Source organism: Salvia hispanica, chromosome 5 (genome assembly GCF_029641045.1).
Source record: "Salvia hispanica isolate PSC_SH4W2 chromosome 5, Shi_PSC_v1, whole genome shotgun sequence".
Classification (NCBI taxonomy): domain Eukaryota; kingdom Viridiplantae; phylum Streptophyta; class Magnoliopsida; order Lamiales; family Lamiaceae; genus Salvia; species Salvia hispanica.
The window spans coordinates 21,776,494-21,795,744 of NC_142696.1; the positions used below are offsets into that span (position 1 = coordinate 21,776,494).

General features: G+C 36.7%; 3 protein-coding genes across 4 annotated transcripts; 1 reads left to right on the top strand and 2 right to left on the bottom strand.

The window, feature by feature from the left end:
- Positions 1–296: 296 nt before the first annotated feature.
- LOC148926447 (PGR5-like A protein) lies at positions 297–4,006 on the bottom strand. Of its 2 annotated transcripts, none has more exons than XM_089059526.1 (7): positions 3,730–4,006; positions 3,581–3,643; positions 3,396–3,482; positions 2,501–2,738; positions 1,444–1,517; positions 1,223–1,321; positions 297–754 (listed from the first exon to the last, which is right to left on the bottom strand). In XM_089059526.1, exons 1-7 carry the CDS (start codon positions 3,946–3,948, stop codon positions 674–676), a joined length of 861 nt encoding a protein of 286 aa, XP_088915652.1. In that variant the 5' UTR covers positions 3,949–4,006; the 3' UTR covers positions 297–673. The 2 variants fall into 2 exon arrangements, with proteins under 2 accessions (XP_088915652.1, XP_088915651.1); XM_089059525.1 differs by having other exon boundaries at positions 1,202–1,321.
- Positions 4,007–4,920: 914 nt separating this feature from the next.
- LOC148926448 (putative xyloglucan galactosyltransferase GT11) lies at positions 4,921–6,759 on the bottom strand. Its single transcript, XM_089058673.1, has one exon. It carries the CDS (start codon positions 6,617–6,619, stop codon positions 5,084–5,086), a length of 1,536 nt encoding a protein of 511 aa, XP_088914799.1. The 5' UTR covers positions 6,620–6,759; the 3' UTR covers positions 4,921–5,083.
- Positions 6,760–7,170: 411 nt separating this feature from the next.
- On the top strand, positions 7,171–8,921 carry LOC148926449 (RHOMBOID-like protein 1). The gene is made up of 6 exons (XM_089059664.1): positions 7,171–7,576; positions 7,643–7,806; positions 7,887–8,050; positions 8,138–8,406; positions 8,491–8,608; positions 8,678–8,921. Exons 1-6 carry the CDS (start codon positions 7,272–7,274, stop codon positions 8,801–8,803), a joined length of 1,146 nt encoding a protein of 381 aa, XP_088915790.1. The 5' UTR covers positions 7,171–7,271; the 3' UTR covers positions 8,804–8,921.
- The last annotated feature ends 10,330 nt before the right edge of the window (positions 8,922–19,251 follow it).

Genomic DNA, 19,251 nt, shown 5'->3' on the forward strand with positions numbered 1-19,251 from the left:
GCAATGCCATCTACCTCACCTCAAATGCCTGGTGTGGACTTCTTCATGTTTTTACACTTAGCTTTGTCATATTCATCAACTTCATTACAATATAGGAGCACAAAGAAATTGTCGATTTTCAGATATCACTTTAAAATGTTTTAGTTTTAAAAGGGTGCAACTAAGTTTATAAGGCATGTGAAATTCCCACACAACCTTGAATTTTGTCTAAGAACTTAAGTGCTCGGGAAACAAAATCGGTAAAACTTACTATCTCTTTCGGATACAACCAATTGTAGATGTTCACGACAAATGAGTGAAGAATAAGAGAAATCAAGATAAAACTTACAATCTCTTTCGGATACAACCAATTGTAGATGTTCACAACAAATGAGTGAAGAATAAGAGAAATCAAGATAACAGACTGTGGCGCATGGAAGGAAATCCTATTTCAAGAATACATAAGCAGATGCACTAAGACTCGGGCTAATTCTTCAGTATATGTGATGAGGTTGCTACTGCAGAACTTTGGAAGCTATGTTCCTTAGTGTGAACTTTACTACGAAATACGCTGCAGTTCAGTCTCCATCAGAATATTTCAGCATTGCTTTCATTAACTTGATAAGGAGGCAATCATTTGAAAGCCCTCCTATGCGAACTGGTTTAGTCTGTGTGCGAGACAAAGAATTCTTGCTTACTTCCATCTTTGACGTTTACCCCGGACTAAGTAGATCCGACCATGTACCCATTGTCGACCTGGTCTTGAGACAGATTGCTGCAATTATAAAGGACACAGGAGATTCCTGTCAATAGTCAATTTCCAATACCTTGTTGAGACTCGATGGTTCCCAACAAGACACTAAACCAGCTGTAGTGCTATTAGAGCTGTTAAATGAGCAAAAAGAAGAAAAAAACGAAATGTAATGCTCATTTGCCCTGTAGCAAAACAGCATATGCATAGTACAATCTTTTTTTGATTCTGTCATTGCAGCTTGCAAAATAATTTGTCCAAATGATTTATTTCTCAAAAATGTTAGCTGCAAACTCCCAACTTAATGTTAGCTCTTCACAAGATTGTATTTGTATTTGCCTATTTGGCAGTGCAAACTTAATAGTTAGACGGGCGTACTTAATTTGTACTAAATTCACCACTACATTATATTTGAAGCTAAAACTATCTATAGGCATTTTCAAAACTGAGAGAGTTCATCAATATACTTACAGAAATACGTAACTCAAGTACCTCAACCTTTGTTCTGAATTCCAGTGAGCTTTCACATACATGACATTCCGCTCTATGTGGGGAATCATTGGAACTATCAGATCTAACAAAAGCAAATACCTGAAAAAAATGTAATCATTCAATCTTTAGCTCAAAATACCTCAGTGGGAATCACATCTTCGCATATAGAAGGAAATATGACAGGAAGTTCAGTTGGTGAACAGTGAACTTTTCACACTAACCTCTTCGCCACAATTTGGGCATACCCCTTTCAGTGCCACCAGATCATTCTTCCAGAGTCCCTTAAGTGCACCAACTACAAGTAATTTGCCAAGACAAAATAAATGAAATCTAAATAAGAAACTGTAAGATTGGAAAATGGGGGTTCTGATGCAACGTGACCTAGCAAACTAACTTCATTACACATTTCAGCAACAGAGATATCATCATCTCAATTGAGCCCCAAACGAGGCAACATGCTCTTAAATTTGTACCAGAATTTATAGTCACATGAGAATGAACTACTCCACATTTCAAAATTTCATGCCACCTACTGGACATAATAGCAATGCTAAAGCCTTTCTTGATAAGTTGAACAAGGGAACTTAATGTAATCCACAGCTCACCAAATTCCTCACTACACAAGTTAGCAGTCAAATTTGGTCGAACCCCCAACTCAATTTAGAATTGCGACCCTCCCATGCATACAAGTGACTAATACATATTCCCAAAGCAAGTTCACCATCAACCACAAAGAGGAGCTGATGAGCAAAAGGGGTTACTTTATTTCAGTTTCACATAGTTCCAAATCTAATCACAAATTCACAATAGTAGTGAATAGTGAATAAATTTTGTAACCAAATATGTTTCAGGACTTTGTCCAGGAAAACTTTGTTTTGATGATTTTAAGTTTAAACCTGTATTTTTGAATTATATGAGCAAGACATTTCTAACTTCCATACGCATCACATTCACATGTCTTTACTTTCTGCAATGACACTGCATACACAATTTAATATAATAAGGTCAATTATATGGATAATACTCATTAATTAGTGAGTCAGTTCTCTGAATGAGATGAGTTGCAGAAGAAATACCAGCTGGTCTTTCAAACACATAGGGGCAAATATAAGTTTGTTCAGCATTAGACAATTAAAGAATACCAAGTCAGATTGATTAATGAATTAAAACAAATAACTTATACGGAGTACTAGGTATAAAGACTACTTAATCATCAGAGGTGAAAACTAAAGAAATAGTGTATGAGTAACTACTTTTGTAGACTGCATATTTCATTACCAGACGCTGATACAATGGGGTACCCAACCACAGAACCAAACAACATGAAGAGCACGCCATTGAATGTTGCAAGGAGTGCTAGAGATGGTCCTTGGTTAATATTTGAATATCCAGAACTGAATGCATCGTTATAAGCTCGAGCAATGCCGTATACTATAGGTAAGAGACAGGCTGAAGAACCAAACCCAAAGATCAAGAGCCATACACTTGCCAATGCAAAAACTTGTGAAGGATCTTCCTGCCCTACATGCATGTTCTTCAATATCAGATGCAGAGAAAAGAAGGCTAATGTCACGAACAATTAGCATTAATACATGCAAAAAAAAAAACATTGCACAACAGAAGCCATGCTACGACCGGGAGCGCGAGATTCTGTGCTACTACTAGACAAGACATGAGTATGATATTAAGGACTACAGTGTTAAGTCTGGAACTCTCTCAGCACATCTAAATTGCACAATGATATCATCGGGCTAAGTCTCCCAATTCTTGCTATAGATATTTATAGAATATATAACATCTAATATTGCTCCATTATGTATCAATTTTAGCATCAATAAGTTTGCATGTGTTACATTGCCCACCCAAGGTCTTAACTCTTAAGCATGGAATCAAAGATGTTGAAATAATCAAAATAATACTAGTACTACTTGTTTCCTATTTTAAGCAGCTGAATTAGTTTTATATTGGGGAGAGTAAAAACATCACTCATCAATAGAGAGGCTCACATAAAACCAAATAAAAAAGAAACTTTCTTTTCTTTAATTTGCAGCCTTACTCTTAGAGGCACTAGGGTATCGACTAAATAACAATTACTAACAGATATACTCCTATTTGCCAAAAAAGGGTCGTTTAATAGATAATAATGATGGAGAACATTATAAAAAAAGATAACCTGAGCATCGGCGTAGGTAGATTGGCGCCTGAGACTGCAACGCGGATACTTCACAACGCATTTGGAGCCATACCACCGGAGTTTTAACTGTCATAACAGCATCTCTATAATCAACACTTGCACAACCATGAGAATCAAATCAAGGAACAATACTAACAAAAACTGAAGCTATTCATAAAATTCACCTCAACTTTGTCAAACATGTCATCGACAATCAACGGCTGGCCGCTATAGTAAGCATCACGAGCCTTACGAAAAAAACAACCCAAAAAATGAGTGAGCACCAAATTAGTAATTCGAAATTAGCAAAGAGGACGGTATATTACTCTCTCACTTGACAATATAATGCTTCAAGGGTTTCCTGACTGGCAGTTTCTACTGGTCCGACGAAGATACAAGATGGTCCTTCGTACGGCGCGGTGGTCGGAACGGCGTAGCTCCGGGAGGATATACGGACAGAGAGAGGCGCTCTGGTTCGAGAACCCGTTCTGGATAGCTCGACGACGGTGGAACCGATCACGTGGGGGATGACCGGGGAGCACGTGCCGGCCATGAACTACCAAATCTGGCAAAGCATAACCAATTTCCCGATTTTCATTACGATTTTAGATATTTTTCTGTAATTTCATTATTTGTAGGTATACTGTTTGTGGCCACAAAGCGTAGACGATTTTAGGTGACGGATATGCCCTTGGCTTTGAGGTTGGGGTCTTCTTTCAAATTTTCAATCAAGGGCTTGGATTTCTTTTTGACGGAAATGCCCTTGGCTTTAAAAATTTATGATTTGATTACCCAATTGTTTGCACGTCTCTAATTATATATTCCAAAACAAGTACTACTATAACTACAAGTTTATTTTGGAGATGGACTTCAAGTTGGATTCTAAAACATAAATTCATTAAAATTTATTCAAGTTTAGTAGTAGTAGTAAAATAAATCAAAGAGCAACAAGAAACAAAATTCATACTCCCTCCGTCCCAAGGAAGATGATCCCTTCCTTGGGCGGCACGGGATTTTATGCGACTTTATTTTGTGTGTTGAGAGGAGAGAGTAGAGTAGGAGAGAGAGAATAAAGTAGAGATAAAAGTGTTTTCATTTTAAGTAATGGGCCATCTTGGTTGGGACAAACTAAAAAGGAAAGTGAGTCATCTTTAATGAGACGGAAGGAGTACTAATAATACGAAAAGGTGAAAAAATAGGGGTATAAGTATAAATAATAAATCTATATTTTTTCGTATAATATTTACAAAATTTTTACTTTAAAACAGCTTGCCTACAAGCCAAGGATCTTTATTGTCCTTGAATCTAATAATGTTCGGAAATTTTTGCATATCTTCATATCATTGTGTCAAATTAAAAATCAAAAAGGTAAAATATTTCATCCAAAAATTAGGCACGATTCTTTCATCCCAAGTTATGCATATCTTCTCATCATTGTGTTGAATTAGACACTAAAAACAGAATGGTTAAAAAATCAATCGTCGCGCGGTTCAAAATTTAGGGAGATCGTGTACACAAGTTATGTAAATTTATCTTCATCTCATAAAAAAATGAATTTCAAAGCAAGTAACTCCATATATCCAAAATTATGGAGAATGCTAAGAAATTTCACAAAATCACGTATGATCAGAATGACTACTATGAAAACAGTTGGAAATACATTTTTTCACACAATGGAACTAATACCACTAACCCCCTCTCTTGAAATAATGATCCCATTCATGTGGTTCAGTACTTCCAAAAGTGTAATACTTCCAACTAAACTCCAAATCAAACTCACCACTCTCATTTCTCCCATCTCTCATCTCCTTCCTCAGCCACTCCACTCTATTAATCACCCCCCTAATCGTCAACTCAAACGCATCATCATATTTCTCCAACCTCGACCTCGGATCCGCGTATATCACATTCGGAATCATCTTGATCACATTCTCCCTCATCTCCTCAACCCTATCTTTTGGAATCTGAGACAGAACGGCATCAATGCTCACGTTCCCCCGCCTCACATCGCCTTCCGGTATCAGCACCGAGTAGGAGGCGTGATCCTTAGGCAGATGCCAAAGGTACTGAACGTAAGCCGAGGCCGGGGTGAAGAAGACTGGGATGCAACCCGCGAGGATGGAGTCGAATGTGGACCGCCTAGTGAATGAGTCCCCGGGTGGCTGCAGGCAGAACACCGAGCTCTCGAACGCCTTCATCACATTCTCCGGCTTCATGCAGTTGCGCTTGTCGTCCCTGCACTCCATCATCCTGCACTTCCTCCTCCCCGCAGCCAAACACTGCGCCATGATCTGGTCCCTGATCGAGGCCGCCATGTTTGGGCGGGGAGCGCCAGCGAAGCAAAAGAGGAACCTCCTCTTCTGCTTCGCCATCTTGGTCTGGTGGCCAGAGACCTGGCCATCGGTCGAGGGATGGAAGTAGGTCGGGTAAGGTATGGCAAAGTCGTTCCGGTCCCACGGGCTCGACTCGATCGCAATCATAGTCATGTTTCTCGCCTCGGGCAGCACCATCACCGTGTTCCCCCAATCCGTGACGTTCACACCCGTCCTCCTAAAATCCCACGTGATCCGTCCCGATACCAGAAAGTGGTCCCTCCCGCCCATAGCCCCCCACTCGGGCCGGGCCTTCAGCATCCGGAAAAGATCCTTCGCGTCCGAGTCCTTCCGCGCCGCTTTGGCTGGGTCCCACAGGTACCGCGCCACATCGAGGCCGGGGTAGTAGGGGATAAAAACCGCGGCCGCTTTGGATGAATTTTCCGTCAAGCAGTCGTACTGCTTCATCCGGTTGTGGAAGATGACTTCGAGCGAGAACTGGTTGGTGGAGAACCAGCCGGGGCGGAGGCGCTGGCCGAGGCCGTCGTTGGCGAAGTAAGGGCACATGTTCTGCCACCTGTTGAGAAGGCGGCACTGTTTGATGTAATCCGCGTTGAATCGGCTCGGGATGTCGTGAACGTATATGTATCTGCCTCTGCACCGTTTCTCTCTCTCCGCAATCCGCTTGGTGGAGTCGAGATTCGAACTCGACGACTGATTCCTTTTGTCGGTGGAGACTGAATCGAGGGCTAGGGAGGAGAGGCTGGGGAGGGAGAGAGACGACCAATCGTAGGCGTAGATGAGGAGATACCAGCAGACGAACATGAGGCATGAGCCGATCCAGAATTTGTTGAGGGATCTAGGATGATTCTCCATTGATGTTCTTCTCGACAGCTTTCTGCTATGGAACATCAAATTATTGGACCATTTTTTTTGGAGTGATTTTTCTTGTGTGCATGCTAGCAACAGTGGAACGGAGTGAGAGAGAAACACGGTATATGAATGGTTCCAATTAGACCGTTCCGATTCAATTGTGCTGCTCTTGACTTTTATTTATTCTGAATATATTTATAAAGCCATTTCGTGAGGGGGTTAATTTAATTATAGCAATTAAAATCGTGAGATTTTGAGTTAAGATTTCAACAAAGGTTTTATATATGTCAATATGTGTGTGATTTGATTATGTATTGCAATTATGCGCTATTTAAAAAATCCACAAAATCTCGTGATCTTCTTACCATATGTGGAGTATATAATTAAGCCAATCATCAAATTACGTATGTTTGAGAATTGAGAGTATGATCCGTTGGTTGATCTCGATCGCCTTTGGTGAAAAAGTGAAACTAAATTAATCCAACATATCTAATACTAGTGGTACCTCTATATATAAGAAAATGGGAAGATTTGGGTGCTTGTGTAAACAAAAACGCTTGGTTTACATCAACCAAACATAAGGTTCATTCATGCATCCAGAAATAACCAAAAAAAAAATCCAATCATCCCCGCCAATGTGCAACGATCAAAATCATCCACACATAAATTTCATCCATTGACAGCTTCTCCGATGGGAAGGACCCCGATCGCCTCTTCGCCGGCGCCCGAGGCAGCGATCCAAATCCCGACCCGCCGGAGCGAGAAGCCGCCCCGCCGATCACGGCCGCCGCGCCCACCGCCGCCGCCGGAGCCCTCCAAATGGGTCGCGTGGCTGTCTCCCACCATCATCTTGATCAACATCACCTTGTTTTTAGTGGCGATGTATCTCAACAATTGCCCCTCCCACTCCCATACATGCATCGGCGCCTCCGTCCTCGGCCGCTTCTCCTTCCAGGGCATCCACGAGAACCCCTTGCTCGGCCCCTCCGCCGCCACGTACGCGGCTCCGTATTACTTTATTTTGTACATTAATTAAAAGAAATGATTATATATTTGGTGCAGGCTATTGGAATTGGGCGCTATGGATGTTAAAAAGGTGGTGGAAGGCGGCGAGGCGTGGCGGCTGGTGACGTGTATGTGGCTGCACGCCGGAGTATTTCATGTATTGGCTAATATGCTGAGTTTTGTATTTGTTGGGTTTCGGATGGAGGAAGAGTTTGGATTTGGTACTCACCCCTTATTCCCTTCAATTAACATACTAATTAAACTATATAAGATTGAAATAGTACAATAATAATGTTAACAGCCCGGCTTGGTGGGGTGTATGTTATATCCGGAATCGGTGGCAGTTTGGCCTCGGCTCTATACGTACGGACCACCATTTCAGTTGGTGCCTCTGGCGCCCTGTTCGGGTTGCTCGGCGCAATGCTCTCTGAACTCATTATCAATTGGTCCATATACGAGAACAAGGTGCATGCCCAATAATATTAATTACTCCACATCACTCTCAATTTTATACACAAGCAAATGAAATGAAAATGGAAACAATGTGGTCAGGTGCAATCGCTGATGAGTCTTCTGCTCATCATTATCGTCAATCTGGCCGTAGGAATCCTCCCTCATGTCGACAACTTTGCCCATTTGGGCGGATTCCTGACCGGGTTTATGCTCGGATTTGTGCTTATGATTCGGCCACAATATGGATACATCAACAAAAAAAAGATGCCTGACTACATAGCTTCCTCCGCGAAATCCAAATCCAAACCCAAGTATAAGCCGTCCCAGTGTATCATGCTCATTGTGGCCCTCATTATATTGATAACAGGGTGGGTCATGATCAATCACTCATCCATCCATTAAATGTAGTAAATTTAAATGATGTACTAATGTTTAATGTATATGATGTACAGGTTTACTACTGGGTTGACAATGCTGCTGAAAGGGGTAAATGGGAATGATCATTGCTCTTGGTGTCACTACTTGAGTTGTGTGCCTTCCCCGCTCTGGACTTGTCAAGCACGATGCGCGGTAAGTGTTGAGTTAGTTAAAGTGTTTTCGATTTGAATAAAAAGCTGAGACGATGGTATGAATGTGCAGTCGAGCCAATACGAGAATCAAGTGCAGTTAACGTGTATGCAGAACCGGAAAAGCCAGATATACGCGCTGAACAATGGCACCACGGCTGTACCGATTCAGCAGCTCTGTGCTGAACTTTGCGGTTGATCCATATATATATATATGTTTGTATTGTATTGTAAATGCTTGTGAATATGGGAAATTATTTTCTCATCAAAACCACATTCTCTATCTCAATATATGTTAACTGATTGTGTGCCCACAACTGAGCTATTCGATGTTAACATTAAAAATAAAAAAAGTAAACTAGTAACCTTAATATTAGCATTGCATTCTATATTGTCTTTAATAGTTTCATTCTCAGGATATGGAATCTGAATACTATTGGACACGGCTAGGATTGTTCGGTTTGCAAGATTATATCTCATGATATTGTATTTAGTTTATGAGATTGAATCTTATAATTTAATCCTCATATGAATAATTATGTGATAATTAGTCATAGTCACACTCTTAATTTCAATTAAAATAATCTCACAATTTAATCTTAGATGGATTATCATATGATAATTAATCATAACAACACAGGACAGTACAAAATCATGCGTAATAACAATGTTTAATTGGAATTGTATCGTGCTCGATTGATTGCAAAAGAATATGATAAAAAGGAATGATTTAATAAATTCATTTGTTAAAGTAAAGTAGGATAAATGTAGATCGGTCATATAATCGACCTTATATGAATGTTTTCTATACAGCATCCTTCATTGGGCCTAGGGGAGTGAGAGAATTTTGAAATATGCTAATAACATATCTTTTTGATATAAGTAATCAATGAAATTAAACGAGGGGATTTTAATGAAATATTGTTTTTATAGGTTTCAACTTAGCAACTAAACGTTAAAACTTTATTTCTTCACAAAGAGATCGATTTTTTTTTTTATGCTCCAATATTGTACTTAGATTTTAATTCTAAGCACAAATATCTTGTACTCCTATAAATTTACTCTGCGGGGAGTACTATGGTGACACCATAGTTAGAGTGACAACATAACACTAATGATATCCGCCAGATCCTTTATACAGACGCACAAGATTAATTTTCAGAAACAGAGTATGGATTGCTTGTTAGTGTATCATATAATGCTTGTTTGGGTATTTTAGGAATTACAAAATATTTTAAACTGCCACATATTTGGTATATCGGCGTTTTTTTTTTCAGAATCAATTTTATGATTTTCAGCGTCCTTCTCTCTCTCCACTACTCGATTAATCTCCCACCAGCAATTCCTAAAACCTAATCGCCTTCTAAGTCGTCGCTCTTTGTACTCCATTACTCCAACTTCGACATTGTTGATTGCGTCTAGTGAAGGGGGCACTGTCTACAAGTCGTAGCTAGTTATCCGACGCTATTGATTCCTACTCCAGTGCGAGAGGGTCAGGTGTAGATTTGATTTTCAGATCAAATATATGATAATCTGTGTATGCAATATTTTGATTGGTTATTGCTTCTAATGGATGGGTAATTGCTGCTGCAGTTTGGCCATTTATGAATTGTTAGTTGCTTATTCGTTTATTGCTTGATATTAGCTTAATAAATGCTTGATAATAGCATTATAATTGCTTGATATACATATTGTTATTTCCATGCTTGTTATGCCTTAGTACTCGCTTGTTTATGCCTTAGTACTTGCTTGCTCTATGGTTGCTACATTTTGGATATGTAATTGCTTGCTGAGAAGTTGCTAGTTAATACGTTATTATCTGATTGCTTTGTAGTTGCTAAATTTAGGGAATAAAAAGAATGACATTTCTGTGCTTAATAATATATGACATATTGCTTGTTTATAATTTATAGGATGCTTGCTGTATAATTGACAAATGTGGGTTCTTATCCCAGATTGCTTGACTCATGTTTGATTAAGTGACTTTTGCTTGGTATGCCTGTTAATTGTTCAATACAATTAATTAGATTGGTAATTGCTAGTTCAGTACTTTAGAATTGCTTGTCCATTGTGTTAGAATTGCTTGATACAATTAATTGGATTGATAATTGCTTATTCGGTATTTTAGCACTGCTTGTCCAGTGTGTTAGAATTGCTTGATAAACGTATTGCTTGTTCGGTGTGTTATAATTGCTTGATAAGCATTGAAAATGTGGGTCAAAATACAATTCTTGTTTAGTGTGTTATAATGGCCGGGAATGTGCTTGTCAATACATTAGTATTTAGCTATTTCGAATTGTATGCCCGTTGGAATTGCTTGATAAATGTATTGCTTGTTTAGCGTGGTAGAATTTCTTAATAAATTGGTTGCTTGTTCAGAGTGTTCGAATTGCTTGTTCAGTATGTTCGAATTGTTTGTTCAGTATATTAGAATTGCTTGTTCAAGATTATTAATTGCTCCTTTAATGTTCGATTGAATATAACATTGAAAATGTGTGAAAATACATGTGTATAAATTGCTTACTAATGGATGGGAATGTGCATGATAAGTGTAATAGTTTACATCGTGCAACACAGGACACAATTAAACGATGGCTAAGAGAGGAAGGCAACTGCAGGCTCTGCAGAATAGGAGGACTCTCGAAGGAAATCTATAGAAGCTCAAAAATAAGTTCATGGATGACGTAATGAGTACGACAATACGCCACTATGAAGAGGCGCAAAAGAAAGGACATGTTGATGTTGAAAAGATGGTTGCAGAGTATCCCGGACCTTGAATAGTGAATGATATTGTTTTAGGACAATGAACGTCACTGTGTTTGTATTAATTTTTTTTGAATAAACTAATTCTTGATGGTCGATGATTGTTGGTTTCTTTTGGAGTATACATTGATGGTTTTTAGATTTCTATTTTGTTTGGTGTAGGCATTGAATGTTAAACACGCATAAGACATGATTTATAATGGTAAACAAATTTTGACATATTAGTAAGCAAAACAAACTCTTGTAGCAAATTCTAATACATTGGCAAGCAAATTGCAATACGAATTCTGAGTTGATTATAAAAAACTTCAAGTACTAATTTGTTTAAATCATTGATACTACCAAGCACTAAATTATAAATTGACATGCAATACATTTTAAATTGACATGACATTCAATATGTGATGCAATTAAATTATAAAGAAAAATATGGAATTAATGACAAGATATATTATTTCGGATTACGAAGCAAGCAATCCAATACATGCAACCAAGCAATTACATATTCCGAGACAAGCACTGATTGTAATTTTATGATAGTACGTGAAAAAACTTGTTACAGACAAGCAATGCCGATGAGTTTCTCTCAACTCTTTCGGTGTCTACATGCGGTCTTCCAATGAAACAAAATCTTCTTCCACTCTTTTCCTCTTTTCAGTATCAGGCAAGGCCAGGGAGTTGCTCTCAACTCTTTCCCAAAATCTAGTACTCCCTCTACTCGCACTTTTCATTTTAGGCCGTAAATTTGAGATTGATTTTTTTATGTAATTAAATTAGAATTTTAAGTGTAATGAGACGTCACTTAATAAATGACCTCTTAACTTAAACTAACATATTAATTAAATGCATTAATTCTAACTTAAACTATAAATAATGTAAGGAGTTTGTGACGTTCCGAAAAGTAAAAGTGCAAGTAACATGGGACAGAGGGAGTATTACATCTGAAAGCTGACATGCATTTTAATACCCATAAGTAAGCAATGTCACATATTTAAACAAGCAATATGGCATACAAAATCAATATGGGGAAATGAAAACAATCAATCAATTAATTACGATCATTCTTTAAATCTGAATTCCATGAAATTTAATTACAAATACATAAATTTCATTTGCAAGCTTATGAAATCAGAGAATTTCTTCAATCGTCTAGGAATCCCCAAACACTGACATGCAATTTAGTAAACATAAGCAAGCAATATAACATATTCAGTCAAGCAATCTGATAGACAAAATCACAAAATCTGTAAGGCGTAATACAAGCATTTAATCACTAAATTGCAGTAAGTTATGAAATATAAAACCCACGATTCAATTCCCAATACATAAATTTCATTTACAAGAGAAGATACAAATTTGTGAGTCCAATAGCATATCAAATTCGCAAAATTCAGTCATCTATCAAAATCCTTGATCTGTAATAAGCAATTTAAAAATCACATGATTATAAGTAAATATTTACCGTTTGTGAAATTAGTGAATTGGACGTCAACAGAAACATTAGTCTCCATGGATTCAATGAAGATGGAAGATTTAATGAAGAATTACAGAGAGTGAATATCTGCGGAATTGAAGGAAGAATTACACAGATTGAAATAAGTAGAATGAAAGTAATGCAAGCGATTGAGAGAACTACAGAGATTGAAGGCGATTTTTTGCTTAAGATTTGATGTATTAACTACTGAAATTGAAGAAAGAGAGGAGGAGGAAATACCGTGATCTACGTTTGGAGAGAATCTGCTAGAATGTTGGTTTCCAATTAGGAGGAAATACCGTGATCTACGTTTGGAGAGAATATGCTACAATGTTGATTTCCAATTATAGCCTTTTGCATTATTTCTAATTTTTTTTATTTAAAACCAAGACTGCCACATGGCAGATTAAGGATGAATCTGGTTGAGAATCTAACTGTTCTAATTAGTGGTACAATGTCATTTTAATTAGCATTGTCATTTTAGCAATTCCCTTTACTCTAATATTTCTAAGCACAAATATCTTATAAATTTACTCTAATTAGTGTGAGCCCACACGCTTTGCGTGACAAATAGTATTTTTATTCAATTAATTAGACAATGTGAATAACCTAAAAAAAATACATCATTATCTAAGATTATAAAATAAAAAAATATTGTACATATAGTAACAATATGTTAAATAAGTATAGATATAAAATTAAATAAATTTTAAATTAAACTAACATTAAAATATTTGTTAATTGCGACACTTATAGGATCTCTACATCAAATAAAAATATCATCACTAAAACATACATACTTCAAAACTAAAATACTATCAATATTAAATTGAAATATAAAATATTTAATATACAACTAAAAGTATTATAATGAGAACAATAATATTGTCATAAAAGATAAAATGGTGTACAAAACAAATTAAAAAAACACTAAACATTAGAAAGTTTCTATTTTTAAGGGATGACCAAAAATGAAATAGTTTCTATTTTTGAGGGATGAATGTAGTACTAGTTCGTAAGACATGAAAAAACTTATGTGCGAACAACCTTAATTGTACAATAATAAGAATTGCAAAATAAAGAAAAACATAAACAATAAAATACAAACTCCAATATCCCCTTGACTCTTCCTCCACCTTATTTTCCTCCTTAATCTCAAAATTAATGATTTATGCATATGCGCGAAAACAAATGTGATAGTTTATGATCTCCATCTTCTTTGCTTCCTTACGTCATTTTGTTGCTTTAAGTGTTTTCTTTGCATGAAAACTATGGAGTGACGAAGTTGGATATAAATGTGTAAAGTTGCAGCTTCAAAATATTATAGATAGTCAGTCAAAATCTTATGTGATTTCTATATTTGTAAAAATAGAACTATTATAGACCGGACGGGAAAAATTAAAACAAAACTAACAAAAAATAAAACAAACTAACATCAAGATAAAACTTAAATACGAACTAGCATCAATGAAACAAAATAATCTCATATAAATGTACTATTATAGGTAAAGAGTAATAACCATACCGTGAAAAACTCTTCTTTTTGCAGAGAATTCATTCATGATTCAATGGGACAAGACAATGAGGAAAGAATTATAAGCTAGCAAATGATACATATTTAGAGCATCCACGTCCATGTTCTTTGGCAAGAGTATAGAAGTGGGCCCGGACCCACTTTTAATCCCTACTCTTTGGCAAGAGCAAAACACCCCACATCCATGCTCTTCCACAAGAGCATGGTCAAGGGTTCACCATTCTATTGTTCAATTTAAATAAAAATAATTCCAATATATTAAAATGCATTAAAAATATCTGAAATAATATTACAAATTAGATAATTAAATTCATAAAATTAAAAAAAACCCACTACTCGTGGCCCAATTTTGCCCAAATGTGTTGGATTAGGTCTTCTTGTAGCTCAATGTGGATTTTGGTCTCGCGCATTGTGTGCCTTGTTTCGATCCTCTCGTGCAATGTCCTATGCTCACCTCGACGTGAGAGAGATCTTACGGTTGAGCTTCCGGCTTCATCCTCATCGTAAAGTTAGCCGCCCTCGGTCCTTCGCCAGCTATAATCATGTTGTGCAAGATAATACACGTGTACATGATATCGACAATATTCTTTGTGTACCAGAGCAGAGTCGGGGACTTCACAATGTTGAATCGAGCTTGAAGGACCCCAAAAGCTCTTTCGACGTCTTTCCGAGCAGCCTCTTGACGCTGCGAATAAAGAACCCGTTTCGGATCTTGCGGATTGTTGAGCGTCTTCACGAAAGTCGGCCACCTTGGATAGATACCATCGTCAAGATAGGACCACATGTGGTATGGATTTCCGTTGACGGTGAAGTCGATCACCGGTGCTACAATATTCAAAACATCATTGAAGAGTGGTGAAGAATAGAACACGTTCAAGTTGTTGTTGGATCCGACAACACCGAAATATGCATGCGAAATCCATAGGCGGTAGTCGGTGACCGCTTCAAGGATAAACGTTGGGCCGCCGCCTTTGTGGCTGCTTAAGTGTTGCCCCCTCCAAGCATTCGGACAATTCTTCCACTTCCAATGCGTGCAGTCAATGCTGCCAAGCATACTGGGAAATCCGTGGACTGTTTCGTGAAGATGAAGCAACCGTTGAAAATCTTTCGTGGTGGGTGCCCGAAGGAATTCCTCACCGAAAGCAGAACGAAAGCCGGTGCAAAAATTTTTGAGGCATAGGATTCCAGTTGACTCACCAACATGCAGATACTTGTTGAAGAGGTCAGTCGTTTGCCCAGTAGCAAGTTATCGGAGGGCACAAGTACACTTCTGCAACGCCGAGAGACTTTGCCGACCGGTTGCGTCTCTACGTGATTGGAAGTATTCAATACAGGCGGACAATGTGTTGACAATACGCATAAACAACCATTTTGACATGCGAAAACGGCACCGGAAGTAATCTGTCGGAAACCGCGACTCGTCGCAAAAAATAGTCGGCAACGAGCCTTTCGTGGGCTCCCTCCCGGTCATGAGGGATGTAGCACCGATTTGATCTCGTTGGTCGAGGAGGAGGGGCGGGGGCAGCAGCGGCGAGATAGGCTTCATAGGCTGCATATCCATTTTTGAATTTAGAGAGTGTTTGAGTGAGAGAAGAAGATGCAGATAATGAATTGAGAGATAATTTGATGTTAAAATGGATGATGAATGTGTGTATTTATAGATGATTTTGGGATTAAAAAAATTTTAAAAATAAAAAAGGGAAAAAAACAGCCATATTTTTGGGAATCTGATTTTTTTTTTTTGGTATTATTTTTTAATTTTTTTTTAAAAAAAACGAAAATGCCAATGGCTATACAGTTGGCCAATCATGGAGCACCACGTCAGCCTGCTCAGCGGCACGGCGGTCCTCGATGCATCGAGCAGGGTTGTGCTGCTGGCAAGAGCGCAACGGCGGGCAGGGCCTGCGCCGTGCCAGTGGCACGACGGGTGCTCGTTCCAACGAGCACCGCTGTGCATGCTCTTAATGGTGGAACTGCAAATGGGATACTAATTAATACTTCATCCGTTTTATAGTGGTAGATACATTTCTTTTCAGCACAGAGATTAATAAAATGATGTATAATGTATTAAATAAAAAGACAATATGTTAGGTGAGAAAAAAGTAGAGAGAATAAAGTAAGAGAAAAGAAAAAGTACTCTACTACTATCTGACGTACTACTTATAATAAATAAATTTTAAATATTAAATAAATTAACCCACGCTTCAAGTACATAAAACGCACATATTATATCATTTCAAAAATCAACATTTATCAATTACATATTTCAAACCATTCTAAATTGCAGTGGGGCCTTCTCACCACTCTATATACTACACATTTATCTACATGCAAAAATGATGAGGAGGAGAAGGTTGCCAAAATGCGTCAGCCACCGACCTTGATAACATGTGGAGTTCTTACGACCCATGTCAACGAATAATTTCACTGATATCTTATTCTTGAAAAATATTAGTGGTTTATATGAGCCACAACTCAGTGCATATAAACCTTACCTTTAATTTCACACACAAATATCAAACTCATTCTTTCATCAAAATATATCACCGGAAGCAATAAATATCATAAACAATTTAATATTCATATGCATATGCCTCTCCATTCTTTTTATTATTCTGTGACACATCAAGCCTGGTATCTGCCCGAGATTTCCATTGTATACGACCCGTAGGTCCCTTATATTTATTTGACCTTTCCACGAAGGTCCCTCTTTGATTTGACCTTTCCACGAAGGCCCCTCTTTACATATTTTCTTTGACCCGTAGAACCCAGGGCAAGACCGTCACATATCCTCTTTAATCCAATTATTCAAGTACTTCTAATGCCATATAAAATATATCAATTGCACTTTTATTTATCCATTGCACCAATCACATATAACCATATCACATTCCACAAAATAATTCCAAATAACACAACTATATCAAATTCATATCATATAATCCAAATATTCACTCCACTCTAACACATAGCAATTAACCACATAAAACATGTAAAATTAAAGTCCTAAACCTAGAATAATTAAAATATCTTGTGGGAATTAGAATGATTTTGCAATTAAGTCAAGATTCTAATTTAAAGAGAATAATTGCCTTCTTTAATTTTACCAATTGGAATAATTAGGTCAAATAAATTGATTTAATTTGTTAATTAGTTGATTTTGGTGGATTGTTTCCATCTAGATAATATCATGGTAATTAACATAAGGAAATTCAATATTTGTTTGATCTAATTTTTGGCTTTTCCTTTATTGGATGGAATTTTAAAGAATATTCTCTTAATATGCTTTCATGTTTTAATTTTAAGGTTTAACTGAAAATTGTCTATATTTTATTTGGTGTGTTATGGAATTATTTCCTAGATATATACCTAAGGAAAAGACATGAGTTTTTCAATTGTTTTAAACCATCAAAATTTTCGAAAATTACATGTTTAATAATTGGATGGATTTTAATTGGAATCCTATTCCTAGTTTGAATTTTTTCTTTAATATGATGTAGGTGAATTTTATTTCATCTAGATAACATCGGTTTAATTAAAGAAGTGAAAAATTCATTTGGCATTAACATGCTACTTAAATCCTAAATTATTAAAGTATTAAATGATTAATTGGATTTTAATTGGAATTCAATTCCTAGTTTAATTTGAATTTTATCTTTAATTTTGATGAAGGTGAATTTGTTTCATCTAGATAACATCAAATGTGATTTAAAGGTATGAAAATTCATAGAGCATTAATTTTGCTATTAAAATCCTTAATTATTTATTAAGTTGAATTTTGTCTTTAATTTTGATGAAGGTGAATTTTACTTCATCTAGAAAACATCATTTTGAATTAAAGATGTAATAAGATTCTTCTTGTCATGTGATTTTATTTGAAAGCTATGAGAATTTTAATTCTCGAATTTAATTGGTGTGTTTTAAATGGATTTAGTCTTAATTGGATAAATGCGGATTTATATATCCAAGTGGGCATTTTAAATTAAGACTTGGCTAATCTTTTATGATATATACCTAGACATTAATTTTAGGATAAGGATGGATTAATTCTATCTAAGTAAATCCTAATAGTATTAAAAGGTAATTCTAATAATCAAGATACGTTATTTTAACTAATAATGTATGATTGTTTAAGATTGGACTTAATGTCTAGATAATCTTGTTTATGTGAAGATAGAATTTTAATTCTATCTATTTATTCTAGATGCTTAATTAAATGATCAAGTTTCGTCATTATGTTTATGTGAACCTTTTGTAAATGTGTTTACATGTTTTATTGATGAAAGATGGATATTTAATTTGAGTTATGATTTTATTTGTTAAAATCTAGTTTAACTCGTGCATCGCCTATGTACTTATTGCCTTGCATGCATAGCCAGTACATGTTTAGTTATTCTTTGAATGTGGATACCTGCCTTATCTGCTTAAGTAATAATTAAACTATTAAAACCACCAACAAGAAAATATGAAGCGATAATTACAACACGTTTGTATATGGCCTCAAATAAAATTGGTCTTAGTGCGAAGTAGTGACCGGCCTGTCTTTACGGGAGGAACATTACCAGTTCGTAAGTTTTGACTTCTCTAGATAAAGGTTATTAAAATCGTAAAATTAGTTTTACAGTAATATCGCGACTGGTCTTTACCGGAGCAATATTGCTGCGAAATTATAAGAATTGAATTTTAATAATGCTTAGAGGGAGCTATAGGAGGAGGTGCTTGTCCGGTTCGACCTTTATTTAGAGGAGTTCACGCACAAGTAAAGAATCCTTAGTGATTAATTTTATGGTTATACGCTTTAGCATTGTTAGTCAGCCATGCCATTCTTATGGTCTCTGGACTATCTGTCGACATTGTGGCTAGTAAAAATAATGAA